Genomic DNA, 14,655 nt, shown 5'->3' with positions numbered 1-14,655 from the left:
CATAGGCAGCAGCAGGAGGTCGTTGACATATCACCTCAGAGGCGAGTACGCACACCTTTGGCTATTTGACAGATTAGGTGGTGTGATGGTGAGAGCGTCCGCTCCGAGTCTGGAAGGTCGGTGGTTCGAACCCCAGCCGAATCGTAACAAACATTAAAAATGGAATATGCTGTTTCCTCTTATGCCAGAACACAAACACACAACCATAGGATGGCAACCATAGGATGGCAACCATAGCTCAGGCTTTGATGGACATAATTTCCTCCTCCATTTATTTTTAGTTCCTTGTAAGGGAACTCGTATAACCTTTCTTGTAGAGGGTGCTCAGGTAGTGTGGGAATACATGAAGAAAATCAAGTTCCAACATGTACCTTGTACAGTAGGGGATGGGGCCTTGTACAGTAGGGGGTGGGGCCTTGTGCCATAGGGGGTGGCCTTGTACAGTTGGGGATGGGGCCTTGTACAGTAGGGGGATTGGGGCCTTGCACAGTAGGGGGATTGGGGCCTTGCGCAGTAGGGGATGGGGCCTTGTGCAGTAGGGGATGGGGCCTTGTACAGTAGGGGATGGGGCCTTGTGCAGTAGGGGATGGGGCCTTGTGCAGTAGGGGATGGGGCCTTGTGCAGTAGGGGATGGGGCCTTGTGCAGTAGGGGATGGGGCCTTGTACAGTAGGGGATGGGGCCTTGTGCAGTAGGGGATGGGTCTTGTGCAGTAGGGGATGGGCCTTGTGCAGTAGGGGATGGGGCCTTGTGCAGTAGGGGATGGGCCTTGTACAGTAGGGGATGGGGCCTTGTACAGTAGGGGATGGGGCCTTGTGCAGTAGGGGATTGGCCTTGTACAGTAGGGGATGGGGCCTTGTGCAGTAGGGGATGGGGCCTTGTGCAGTAGGGGATGGGGCCTTGTGCAGTAGGGATGGGTCTTGTGCAGTAGGGGATGGGCCTTGTGCAGTAGGGGATGGGGCCTTGTGCAGTAGGATGGGGGCTTTTGCAGTAGGGGATGGGTCTTGTGCAGTAGGGGATGGGGCCTTGTGCAGTAGGGGATGGGGCCTTGTGCCGTAGGGGGTGGCCTTGTACAATTGGGGATGGGGCCTTGTGCAGTTAGGGGACGGGGCCTTGTGCAGTAGGGTATGGCCTTTGTACAGTAGGGGATGGGGCCTTGTGCAGTAGGGGATGGGGCCTTGTGCAGTAGGGGATGGGGCCTTGTGCAGTAGGGATGGGTCTTGTGCAGTAGGGGATGGGCCTTGTGCAGTAGGGGATGGGGCCTTGTGCAGTAGGATGGGGGCTTTTGCAGTAGGGGATGGGCCTTGTACAGTAGGGGATGGGGCCTTGTGCAGTAGGGGATGGGGCCTTGTGCAGTAGGGGATGGGGGTAAAGGGTTTGGTGAGAATCAGGAATTGGGCCTACTTTTCATTCTATGCAAGTCTGAATTATTCCCCCTTCTGCGGAAACTGTAGAAATCCCCCTGTAGAAACAAATTGTCTCAACATGTTCAAGCATTTTGTATCCACTCAAAGCAAAGAATTTTGTCGGAAGTTTCCATTTGTCATTTGTAAGACCATCCAAACGTTTTATTTTTGGAAGTTGTACAAGAATATATTTTCATCTTTCTGAATGAAAGTTTCTTAGCGACTGAATTGGAATGTTTAAACATCGGTATCACCACCTGTCCTGTCTCTAAAATGCGATTTTAAAATGTAAAACAGGTAAAAATCATGCAATGCTTGGCATTCTGCATCCCGAGGCCGACACCATGGAGGTCGGTTGCATTATTTAAGGTAACAGAAATCCGTTTATAATTTGCGGTGTCATGAAGCAACAACAACCATAGTGCAACAAGTGATTTCTAACAGGTAACATTAGATAACTGTGCAATGCCAAAAGAAAAACAAATAACCGATATTAACGAATAAAAACACACGTTTCAAAGCATTCCCAGACGAGACTATTGGGATTTTGAGCCTTAAAGGGACATTTGGCAAAAGCACTCTTATAGGCAGGTGTGCGACTGAGAAGCTGCAGCGTGCACACACTCGCACCTTGCGATGCACCTTGAGGCCTGCACGCACTCGCACCTTGCGATGCACCTTGAGGCCTGCACACACTCGCACCTTGCGATGCACCTTGAGGCCTGCACAGGTGCTTCACACCCGCCATCCATTGGACCTTAACAAAGTTGTGTTAGTTTTGCATCGTTTGGTCGCCTGGTTGAGCAGAACTCTTTTTGACGAGGGTGGTGCACACAAACAGGAAAGCTGGAGCGAGGCTGTTCCCATCTTTGGCTAACAAAGGGACATGTCTATAACCTGCAGAATGACAAAAACACAAACACCTTTGGTAACACAGACATTCCCAATCCATGCATAATATAAGGAAATAATAAGCATCCCTTGAGGGTGATTGGTCGGTATGTTTCCGTAAAACTCAGGTCGCTAATCGCTCAGTGTTGGGTAAAAGGAATCTTTAAATGCAAAAGTTTCCAAACAATGTCAATCGTTTCTCAAATTGTCAAAAACCAAGCTTATGCATAAAAAACAAGAAAAAGAGCAATCGGAGATTGCAAACCCTCGCCAGGATGTATTTTCAGTGGTTTTTAAGGCTTTTGTGTTAAAACAAATATGGCGGCCGAACAACGTTACCGATGACATCATCATTATTTATTTTTTTCTCCACCAATTTATTCCGAGGTGATGCTCAAGAAATTTCACCTTGATCGGATGAAGTTTTGTACTTGTCGAATTATGACGTCATAATGGAGGCACCTATGACATCATCATTAACATTTTATTCCCCATGGAGAGTTCTTTACAATGAGCCATGTCTCAATTTTTTCTATTCAGCGCTTACGAAGATATAGAGGTGCAAATTTTTCGGTTTTTCCAAGATGGCGGACGAACCACGTGACCTATGACGTCATCATTATCGTAAAACATTCTGCACGTGGAGTTGCACCTATGGTGAAAATTTCATGTCAATCGGACCAACGGTTGCAGAGAAAATCATATTTATTCTGTGCGGACAAACAAACAAACGGACTCAAATGCAATACCCTCTCCTCTGGCGAGGGTAACCAGATGGAATTCATAGAATACTTACCCTGCGCAGTCAACTTGGTGTGAGCCAACTCTTCTGTTTTTGAACGTTTTTTTTTTTGATCCAATATGGCTGCCAGATCACGTGAGCGATGACATCATAAATTTATATTTTCTAATATAATTGTTGCAGATATCATCCTCAATAAATTTAAAACTTATCATACTAAGCGTTGTCCCTGTCGAAGTATGACGTCATAATTATGGCACCAATGACGTCATTGTTAACAACACCTATTCCCCATATGGAGTTATTTACAATGAGCCATGTTTCAATCTCATCTTGTATGATCATTCTCCAGGGACAATCTCATCTTGGTATGATCATTCTCCAGGGACAATCTCATCTTGGTAGGATCATTCTCCAGGGACAATCTCATCTTGGTATGATCATTCTCCAGGGACAATCTCATCTTGGTAGGATCATTCTCCAGGGACAATCTCATCTTGGTATGATCATTCTCCAGGGACAATCTCATCTTGGTATGATCATTCTCCAGGGACAATCATCATGGTATGATCATTCTCCAGGGACAATCTCATCATGGTATGATCATTCTCCAGGGACAATCTCATCTTGGTATGATCATTCTCCAGAGACAATGTCATCTTGGTATGATCATTCTCCAGGGACAATCTCATCTTGGTATGATCATTCTCCAGGGACAATCATCATGGTATGATCATTCTCCAGGGACAATCTCATCTTGGTATGATCATTCTCCAGGGACAATCATCATGGTATGATCATTCTCCAGGGACAATCTCATCTTGGTATGATCATTCTCCAGGGACAATCATCATGGTATGATCATTCTCCAGGGACAATCTCATCTTGGTATGATCATTCTCCAGAGACAATGTCATCTTGGTATGATCATTCTCCAGGGACAATCTCATCTTGGTATGATCATTCTCCAGGGACAATCTCATCATGGTATGATCATTCTCCAGAGACAATCTCATGGTATGATCATTTTCCAGGGACAATCGCATCATGGTATGATCATCCTCCAGGGACAATCTCATCTTGGTATGATCATTCTCCAGGGACAATCTCCTCATGGTATGATCATTCTCCAGGGACAATCTCATCATGGTATGATCATTCTCCAGGGACAATCTCATCATGGTATGATCATTCTCCAGGGACAATCTCATCATGGTATGATCATTCTCCAGGGACAATCTCATAATTGTATGATCATTCTCCAGGGACAATCTCATCATGGTATGATCATTCTCCAGGGACAATCTCATCATGGTATGATCATTCTCCAGGGACAATCTCATCATGGTATGATCATTCTCCAGGGACAATCTCATAATTGTATGATCATTCTCCAGGGACAATCATCATGGTATGATCATTCTCCAGGGACAATCTCATCTTGGTATGATCATTCTCCAGGGACAATCATCATGGTATGATCATTCTCCAGGGACAATCTCATCTTGGTATGATCATTCTCCAGGGACAATCATCATGGTATGATCATTCTCCAGGGACAATCTCATCTTGGTATGATCATTCTCCAGAGACAATGTCATCTTGGTATGATCATTCTCCAGGGACAATCTCATCTTGGTATGATCATTCTCCAGGGACAATCTCATCATGGTATGATCATTCTCCAGAGACAATCTCATGGTATGATCATTTTCCAGGGACAATCGCATCATGGTATGATCATCCTCCAGGGACAATCTCATCTTGGTATGATCATTCTCCAGGGACAATCTCCTCATGGTATGATCATTCTCCAGGGACAATCTCATCATGGTATGATCATTCTCCAGGGACAATCTCATCATGGTATGATCATTCTCCAGGGACAATCTCATCATGGTATGATCATTCTCCAGGGACAATCTCATAATTGTATGATCATTCTCCAGGGACAATCTCATCATGGTATGATCATTCTCCAGGGACAATCTCATCATGGTATGATCATTCTCCAGGGACAATCTCATCATGGTATGATCATTCTCCAGGGACAATCTCATAATTGTATGATCATTCTCCAGGGACAATCATCATGGTATGATCATTCTCCAGGGACAATCTCATCTTGATATGATCATTCTCCAGGGACAATCTCATCATGGCATGATCATTCTCCAGGGACAATCTCATCATGGTATGATCATTCTCCAGGGACATTCTCATCATGGCATGATCATTCTCCAGGGACAATCTCATCGTGGTATGATCATTCTCCAGGGACAATCTCATCGTGGTATGATCATTCTCCAGGGACAATCTCATCTTGGTATGATCATTCTCCAGGGACAATCATCATGGTATGATCATTCTCCAGGGACAATCTCATCATGGTATGATCATTCTCCAGGGACAATCTCATCTTGGTATGATCATTCTCCAGGGACAATCTCATCATGGTATGATCATTCTCCAGGGACAATCTCATCGTGGTATGATCATTCTCCAGGGACAATCTCAGGTTGCAGAAGCTCAGAATCCAAATCCTTGACACCGCTGCCTCCAGGGCCTGTGGCATGTCATTCCAGGATAGTCACCACAGAAGGCACCACGTGTACTTTTGGCTTGTCGGTTCAACACCCCGATTTGTTGAGTTTGTTCCACACTGATGGAGGTACGTTTTATGGTACGTTTTATGGTATATATTTTTTTACCTTATGGAACGGACACCCCGCATTTAGCCTCAGCAGGACCAACTTCATTACCTGCGCCACCGAGGGTGGGTGCAGGTTACGTTTTCACCTCTGATTGTCTGTTTGTTTGTGTTTGTCTTTGAGCAGGATATCTCAACGTTATGCACAGATTTTGACAAATCATGGTGGACGAGTTGGGAGTGTGATAAGGACTAATTGATTTGACTTTGGGGATCTGGATTCGGATGCGGATCCTATGATTTCTAAGTGATTCTTCACCATTGAGAGATCGAGCCAAAACGATATAAAGCACGAAACTTCAAAATGTTATGGACGGATTCGGATGGAATTTGGTTGATGAGTTCGGTCAGTGACAAGAACAAGCCGATTCGATTTTGGTTAAGATCTGGATGTAGATCCGACTTATCGGTGGCATACGACCATCATGTGAAGTCTACCATCATGTGAAGTCTACCGTCATGTAAAGTCTACCGTCATGTAAAGTCTACCATCATGTAAAATCTACCATCATGTAAAGTCTACCATCATGTAGAGTCTACCATCATGTAGAGTCTACCATCATGTAGAGTCTACTATCATGTAGAGTCTACTGTCATGTAAAGTCTACCGTCATGTAAAGTCTACCGTCATGTAAAGTGTACCGTCATGTAAAGTGTACCGTCATGTAAAGTGTACCATCATGTAAAGTCTACCATCATGTAAAATATACAGTCATGTAAAATCTACCGTCATGGAAAGTCTACCGTCATGTAAAGTCCATCATGTAAAGTCTACCGTCATGTAAAGTCTACCGTCATGTAAAGTCTACCATCATGTGAAGTATACCATCATGTAAAGTCTACCTTCATGTAAAGTCTACCGTCATGTAAAGTCTACCGTCATGTAAAGTATACCATCATGTCAAGTCTACCATCATGTCAAGTCTACCATCATGTAAAGTCTACCATAATGTAAAGTCTACCGTCATGTAAAGTCTACCGTCATGTAAAGTCTACCATCATGTAAAGTCTACCATCATGTAAAGTCTACCATCATGTAAAGTCTACCATCATGTAAAGTCTACCATCATGTAAAGTCTACCGTCATGTAAAGTATACCGTCATGTAAAGTATACCGTCATGTAAAGTATACCGTCATGTAAAGTGTACCATCATGTAAAGTGTACCGTCATGTAAAGTCTACCATCATGTAAAGTCTACCATCATGTAAAGTCTACCATCATGTAAAATCTACAGTCATGTAAAATCTACCGTCATGTAAAGTCTACCATCATGTAAATTCTACCGTCATGTAAAGTCTACCGTCATGTAAAGTCTACCGTCATGTGAAGTATACCATCATGTAAAGTCTACCTTCATGTAAAGTCTACTATCATGTCATGTCTACCGTCATGTAAAGTCTACCATCATGTAAAATCTACCATCATGTAAAGTCTACCATCATGTAGAGTCTACTGTCATGTAAAGTCTACCATCATGTAAAGTCTACCATCATGTGAAGTATACCATCATGTAAAGTCTACCGTCATGTAAAGTCTACTGTCATGTCAAGTCTACTGTCATGTAAAGTCTACCATCATGTAAAGTCTACCGTCATGTAAAGTCTACCGTCATGTAAAGTCTACCGTCATGTAAAGTCTACCATCATGTAAAGTCTACCATCATGTAAAGTCGACCATCATGTAAAGTCTACCATCATGTCAAAGTTGTGTTGTCATCACAGCCGGATGCTGAACTCCAGTGGCACACAATGTGCATGCAGGACCTTAATGTTTCCAACCTGCATGAGTGTGGATTGTCCTCTCTCTTTGTCTCTGGCCATCGTCAGAAGAAGAAGTGTGATAAAGAAGAAGAAGTGGAATACCAAAGGTAAACTGTTCAAACTGGTGGATGTATTGTGTACGCGTTCTGTCGAGTGTCGTTCGAGTTAAACATTCCATTAAAAAGGAATGGCTGCCAGGATGGCGTGGACGTCCGCACATTGGCATGTGAGCTGTCTTGTCTGGGTTTGAACCCCAACCCAGGTATAACCTGTCATTCAGGTGTTTCACAAGCAGGGCGATTCATCAATGAATGGGTGTGCCGTCCCTCTGATCGATGCCAAACGGGATATCCTGTCTGCCAGCATTAGTTGGTGGATGTCCAATATAATAGGAGATCTCACGGTATTGGGAGGCACAGGTGTACAATAATTAATTGATTAATTGCAGAATTAAAATCAATAAATAATAGTAAAATAATTTATTAATCAATTGGCTAATAGCAGACCTCAACCACCAGTGAGTGTTTCATCGGACACTGTAACCTTTTGAAAATCACGTCATTAATCGGAAAAATTAAATAATGAATTGATGAATTGATGAACATGTTCTTGAATGAACAGCGGCCATGTTCTCAGATCCGGCTCTGCCGTTCTTTGTTCCCCTCTGTCTGCCCGATTCAGTCTGTCCTCCTTTGCAGGAAGTCCGCAAACATCACTCGCATCCACAAGAAGGGGGCAAAAGCAGCCCCAACCAACTGCAGATGATTGAGCTAACTTACCATTATTACAAGCACAGTCATGGAATCCATCATTGCTTCCGATGACGTCTTTCCTGGTTTCCAAGTCTTATGTCTGATCATCCGTTTGGATTATGTCCACACTCAACTCTGGACATGCTTCTGCTACTCTCACAGCAATGACTGCAGGCCCTAAATCTCAAACAAGAGGTCAGGGCCATCTCCTTGGACATGGACACATCTCAGGCAGTCGGCACGGTCTGCCATCTTGGTTTGCTCGCCAAGCTCTCTGCCCGTGGCAAAGAATTTCCTGGATTTCTGACTTCCGCAACTCGAAGTGAGTGTTGTCTTCATTGGAATCCTCTGCTCCCCTCTCTCAGTGGTGGCTGGAATTCCCCAAGGCATTGTTTTGGGCCCAGTTTTCTTACTCTTTATACAAATGACACCACGTTGTGTCATACAGAACCACCATCACTCTGCTAGACAAACAGCAGCTACATCTCTCACTGCTGATCTACAAATTATGAGGCTCTGGTCTGAGAAATGGATCACGTCCTTAAATCCTGGAAAAATATCGCCATCTCACCGTATTGCTTCGGAATATCAGGAAGGACCTTTCCATGGCTGACCATATAGCAAAGATGACCACCAAAGCATCTGCAGACTGAGCATCCTCCGTCGATCCACTTCTTTCCTTGAAAACTCAGAGCTACTTATAGTCTACAAGGGTTTTGTCCGTAGCTCAATGGAGTACTGCTCTATGCTATGGGCTAGCACCACAGCATAACATTTGTCTCCCCTGGATTCTGTGGAATCTAAATCTTTCAACATTATTAGAATCTCCCGCGGCGGGATGGAAGCACAAGGTCTGTTTCTCTCACATCGCAGACCGGTATCTCTGTTTTCAACCACCTCTGTACCATTCTTTCTATCAGCCTTCTGATCCTTCCTAACTCTTCCAAGACACATGTTCTGCCAGTAACACCATTCTGGTTAGGCTACCAAAATATTTCCCCCCCCCCCCCCGTTGGTTTTACCGCCTTCCAGAAGCTGTCCAATCCCACTCTCTTATGATTATGAAGGCTGATTGATGCTGTGAAGAGGAACAGGTTGAGATGGTTTGGTCATGTGTTGAGGAAGGATGAAAGTGACTGGTTGAGAAGAGTGATGGAAATGAATGTAGAAGGAAGTAGAGGACGGGGGAGACCGAGAAAGACTTGGCTAAAGATGGTGGAAGAAGAAATGCGGGCAAGGGGGTTATCAAGGAGAGATGCAGAAAATAGGGCAAAATGGAGAAGATTGTCATGGGGACCGCAAGGCTAACCCCCACTCTAGCAGGGAAAATGGCCTTAAAATGCCTGTTGTTGTTAACGTTCTTTCAAATCATTCGTATCGAAAATGTAATAATTGTCTGTAAAACGTAAGTGCGATTGTAAGGCCTAACATGTGAGTAGAAGCCTGTAGCCCAGTCAAACAAGCATTTATAAAGTTTGTTTCTGATCAAAATGTCCCACAAACCACCGCGGGGGGCCCGGATGGAAGAGAGTGGTGACAGGAGACATTGACGCCTCACCTTGCTTTAGTGCGGTCAATGGTAGTGAGTACTGCCCGATGAAATCATTGTTGAAGTGTTTGTCATAATCCTCAACGAGGAAGCGAACCATTGCAAGTGACGGCACCTTTACGTTGAACTCCAAGATTTCATTCCAGAACGGATTGAACCCTGGAAGGCAAGCGTGGTTGGCACAAAGGGAAGCGTGGTTGGCACAACACTTTGTACCACTTTCAGTCAACGAAAGGTCACAACGAAAACATCTTCATTCTCCAAATGTACATTACATTCAACAAGTACAATAACGACGTGTAAGTAACATCTGCTCTGAGACTTACACCACTCACAATAAGTTAGGGATATTGTGGGAGTGAGTTTATGTTTTTTATAGGGGTTAGGGTTAGGGTATTCAAATCAAGAATGCTGTGTTTTTTCACACTCATTAATAACCATAGAATTAGGACCAACAACTTTTTTCAACATAATTAATACACAAAATCAACCACACCGAAGAACCTGCCGATATCCCTTACTTATTGTGAGTAGTGTGTGTGAGGATGGCACCAACATGCGTGTGCCATGTACCCCCGAGGAAAGTTCAATTTGATTGATAACCCACGGCACTGGCTGCAAATTGAGTGTCATTTGCTGCAAATTGAGTGTTATTTGCTGCAAATTGAGTGTTATTTGCTACAAATTGAGTTGTATTTGCTGCAAATTGAGTGTTATTTGCTACAAATTGAGTGTTATTTGCTGCAAATTGAGTGTTATTTGCTGCAAATTGAGTGGTATTTGCTGCAAATCGAGTGTCATTTGCTGCAAATTGAGTGTTATTTGCTGCAAATTGAGTGTTATTTGCTGCAAATTGAGTGTCATTTGCTGCAAATTGAGTGTCATTTGCTGCAAATTGAGTGTTATTTGCTACAAATTGAGTTGTATTTGCTGCAAATTGAGTGTTATTTGCTACAAATTGAGTTGTATTTGCTGCAAATTGAGTGGTATTTGCTGCAAATTGAGTGTTATTTGCTACAAATTGAGTGTCATTTGCTGCAAATTGAGTGTTATTTGCTGCAAATTGAGTGTTATTTGCTACAAATTGAGTTGTATTTGCTGCAAATTGAGTGTTATTTGCTACAAATTGAGTGTTATTTGCTGCAAATTGAGTGTTATTTGCTGCAAATTGAGTGGTATTTGCTGCAAATCGAGTGTCATTTGCTGCAAATTGAGTGTCATTTGCTGCAAATTGAGTGTTATTTGCTACAAATTGAGTTGTATTTGCTGCAAATTGAGTGTTATTTGCTACAAATTGAGTTGTATTTGCTGCAAATTGAGTGGTATTTGCTGCAAATTGAGTGTTATTTGCTGCAAATTGAGTGTTATTTGCTGCAAATTAAGTGTTATTTGCTGCAAATTAAGTGTTATTTGCTGCAAATTGAGTGTTATTTGCTGCAAATTGAGTGTCATTTCCTGCAAATTGAGTGTCATTTGCTGCAAATTGAGTGTTATTTGCTGCAAATTGAGTGGTATTTGCTGCAAATCGAGTGTCATTTGCTGCAAATTGAGTGTCATTTGCTGCAAATTGAGTGTCATTTGCTGCAAATTGAGTGTTATTTGCTGCAAATTGAGTGGTATTTGCTGCAAATCGAGTGGTATTTGCTGCAAATTGAGTGGTATTTGCTGCAAATCGAGTGTCATTTTGCTGCAAATCGAGTGTTATTTGCTGTAAATTCAGTGTTATTTGCTGCAAATTGAGTGTTATTTGCTGCAAATTGAGTGTTATTTGCTGCAAATTGAGTGTCATTTGCTGCAAATTGAGTGTTATTTGCTGCAAATCGAGTGTTATTTGCTGCAAATCGAGTGTTATTTGCTGCAAATTGACTGTTATTTGCTGCAAATTGAATGTTATTTGCTGCAAATTGAGTGTTATTTGCTGCAAATTGACTGTTATTTGCTGCAAATTGAATGTTATTTGCTGCAAATTGAGTGTTATTTGCTGCAAATTGAGTGTTATTTGCTGCAAATTGAGTGTTATTTGCTGCAAATTGAGTTATTTGCTGCAAATTGAGTGTTATTTGCTGCAAATTGAGTGTTATTTGCTGCAAATTGAGTGTTATTTGCTGCAAATTGAGTGTTATTTGCTGCAAATTGAGTGTTATTTGCTGCAAATTGAGTGTTATTTGCTGCAAATTGAGTGGTATTTGCTGCAAATCGAGTGTCATTTGCTGCAAATTGAGTGTCATTTGCTGCAAATTGAGTGTCATTTGCTGCAAATTGAGTGTTATTTGCTGCAAATTGAGTGGTATTTGCTGCAAATCGAGTGGTATTTGCTGCAAATTGAGTGGTATTTGCTGCAAATCGAGTGTCATTTTGCTGCAAATCGAGTGTTATTTGCTGTAAATTCAGTGTTATTTGCTGCAAATTGAGTGTTATTTGCTGCAAATTGAGTGTTATTTGCTGCAAATTGAGTGTCATTTGCTGCAAATTGAGTGTTATTTGCTGCAAATCGAGTGTTATTTGCTGCAAATCGAGTGTTATTTGCTGCAAATTGACTGTTATTTGCTGCAAATTGAATGTTATTTGCTGCAAATTGAGTGTTATTTGCTGCAAATTGACTGTTATTTGCTGCAAATTGAATGTTATTTGCTGCAAATTGAGTGTTATTTGCTGCAAATTGAGTGTTATTTGCTGCAAATTGAGTGTTATTTGCTGCAAATTGAGTTATTTGCTGCAAATTGAGTGTTATTTGCTGCAAATTGAGTGTTATTTGCTGCAAATTGAGTGTTATTTGCTGCAAATTGAGTGTTATTTGCTGCAAATTGAGTGTTATTTGCTGCAAATTGAGTTATTTGCTGCAAATCGAGTGGTATTTGCTGCAAATCGAGTGTTATTTGCTGCAAATCGAGTGTTATTTGCTGCAAATCGAGTGTCATTTTGCTGCAAATCGAGTGTTATTTGCTGTAAATTCAGTGTTATTTGCTGCAAATTGTGTTATTTGCTGCAAATGGAGTGTTATTTGCTGCAAATTGAGTGTTATTTGCTGCAAATTGAGTGTTATTTGCTGCAAATTGAGTGTTATTTGCTGCAAATTGAGTGTTATTTGAACGTTTGAGTGCATCAGGACTGGCAGGATAACCGAGAGGTTTGCCCATCACCTCGAAGCTGTTCAGTCTTGGTTTGAATCTCGGGCCAGGTATAAACCGCCACCCTGGTTTATACCTGGCCCGAGGCATCAATGTGTGTGACGTCCCTAGAATGGATATTAAAATGGGCGCCTGACCTGCTAGCATTAGTTGGTCGGTGGGCGTTCAATATCCCACTGTGTCCTTCATGAAGAGTGGGCAATCTATCGCTGACGTGAATAAATGACAAATTCCTGCTCTAACCAAAAGGGGACACTGCATCAGCGGCACAGGTGCACCCCCAGAAAATGTTGCAACCCACAGTCATGTGCTGCATACGAAGGAAGAGGAAGAGTGCAGCGGTGACCCACCGGTGAGGCCGGTTGACTGGCATCCCAGAGATCGGGGGCTAACATCAAGCTGAAGACGGCAATATGAACGTTTCGGACTCTTACCTATTGGAAGTTGATCTAGTTTCAGGAGAATTTCCAGGTCGCCACAAGATTGTTGGTTAGAAACCCGGATGGTGTTGCCAACAACCTTCAGGGTAGGAATAATGTGCCTGGTCTGGTCAATTTGGTGATGCCAGGCCCACTCATTGTGGGTCGACAATGCACTGGCAAACGTTTCCACTGTACCCACAAATGATTGCTTACGGCAACTAACCCTAGTTACCTGCTGTTCTCTGGGATAAGGATGGATGGAAGAGGTTTTCTAGTTTTTTTTTAAATCACGCTCCCAAACACAGATTTAAGTAGATGGTATTCATAGAATACTTACCCTACGCAGTCAACTTAGTGTGAGCCAACTCTTCTAATTTGAACGTTTCTTTTTTTTTGATCCAATATGGCTGCCAGATCACGTGAGCGATGACATCATAAATTTATATTCTCTTATATAATTGTTGCATAAATCATGCTCAATACATTTCAAACTGATCAGACTAAGCGTTGTCCCTGTCGAATTATGACGTCATAATTATGGCACCAATGACGTCATAGTTAACACCTATTCCCCATATGGAGTATTTACAATGAGCCACTTTTCAATTTTTTCCATAGAGCGGTTTTGGAGATAAAGAGGTGCAACGTTTTTCGGTTTTTCCAAGATGGCGCCTGTACCACGTGACCTATGACGTCATAATAATCATTAAAATATTATCCATGAGGAGGCACTCCAATGGTGAAAATTTCGTGTCAATCGGACCAAGAACTGCAGAGAAAAAAAATCATACTGATCGAATCAAGCATTGTACTTGTCGAATTATGACGTCATAATTACGGGGCTGATGACGTCATCGTTAACATATGTTTTTCCCCAAGCGGAGTACTTGACAATGAGCTATGCTTCAAAAATTATTCCATGGAGCGGTTTCGGAGATATAGAGGTGCAACTTTTTTTTCGATTTTTCCAAGATGGCGCCTGTACCACGTGACCTATGACGTCATAATTATCATTCTAAAAATTCCACAGGAGGAGCCGCTCATATTCTGAAAAATTCGTGCCAATCGGACTAACAGTTGCAGAGGATTTTTTTTTTTTCATACTGATCAGATCAAGCGTTGTACTTGTCGAATTATGACGTCATAATAAAGGCACCGATGACATCATCATCAACATATTTATTCCACATGGGGAGCACTTGACAATGAGCCATGTTTCAATTTTTTTCCATTGAGCGGTTTGGGAGATAGAGGTGTAACGTTTTTCCAAGATGGTGCCCGTACCACGTGACCTA

At 42.5% G+C, this 14,655-nt stretch overlaps 1 protein-coding gene across 2 annotated transcripts in view; it reads right to left on the bottom strand.

Moving 5' to 3' along the window:
* Positions 1 to 1,525: 1,525 nt before the first annotated feature.
* Positions 1,526 to 14,655, bottom strand: part of LOC137433731 (1-phosphatidylinositol 4,5-bisphosphate phosphodiesterase delta-4) — a 163,217-nt gene continuing 150,087 nt past the window's right edge. For both annotated transcript variants that reach the window (XM_068126005.2, XM_068126004.2), the window contains exons 14-15: positions 9,820 to 9,969; positions 1,526 to 2,301 (exon numbers count right to left, since the gene is read on the bottom strand). In XM_068126005.2, coding sequence (XP_067982106.2) covers positions 2,177 to 2,301; positions 9,820 to 9,969 — 275 coding nt within the window. In that variant the 3' untranslated portion in view covers positions 1,526 to 2,176. The remainder of the gene's footprint in view (positions 2,302 to 9,819; positions 9,970 to 14,655) is intronic.

This window comes from Myxine glutinosa, chromosome 10 (assembly GCF_964187855.1).
Source record: "Myxine glutinosa chromosome 10, kmMyxGlut1.1, whole genome shotgun sequence".
Lineage (NCBI taxonomy): Eukaryota > Metazoa > Chordata > Myxini > Myxiniformes > Myxinidae > Myxine > Myxine glutinosa.
The sequence above is the reverse complement of the archived record's forward strand: the minus strand, read 5'-3'. Positions and strand labels throughout refer to the sequence as shown.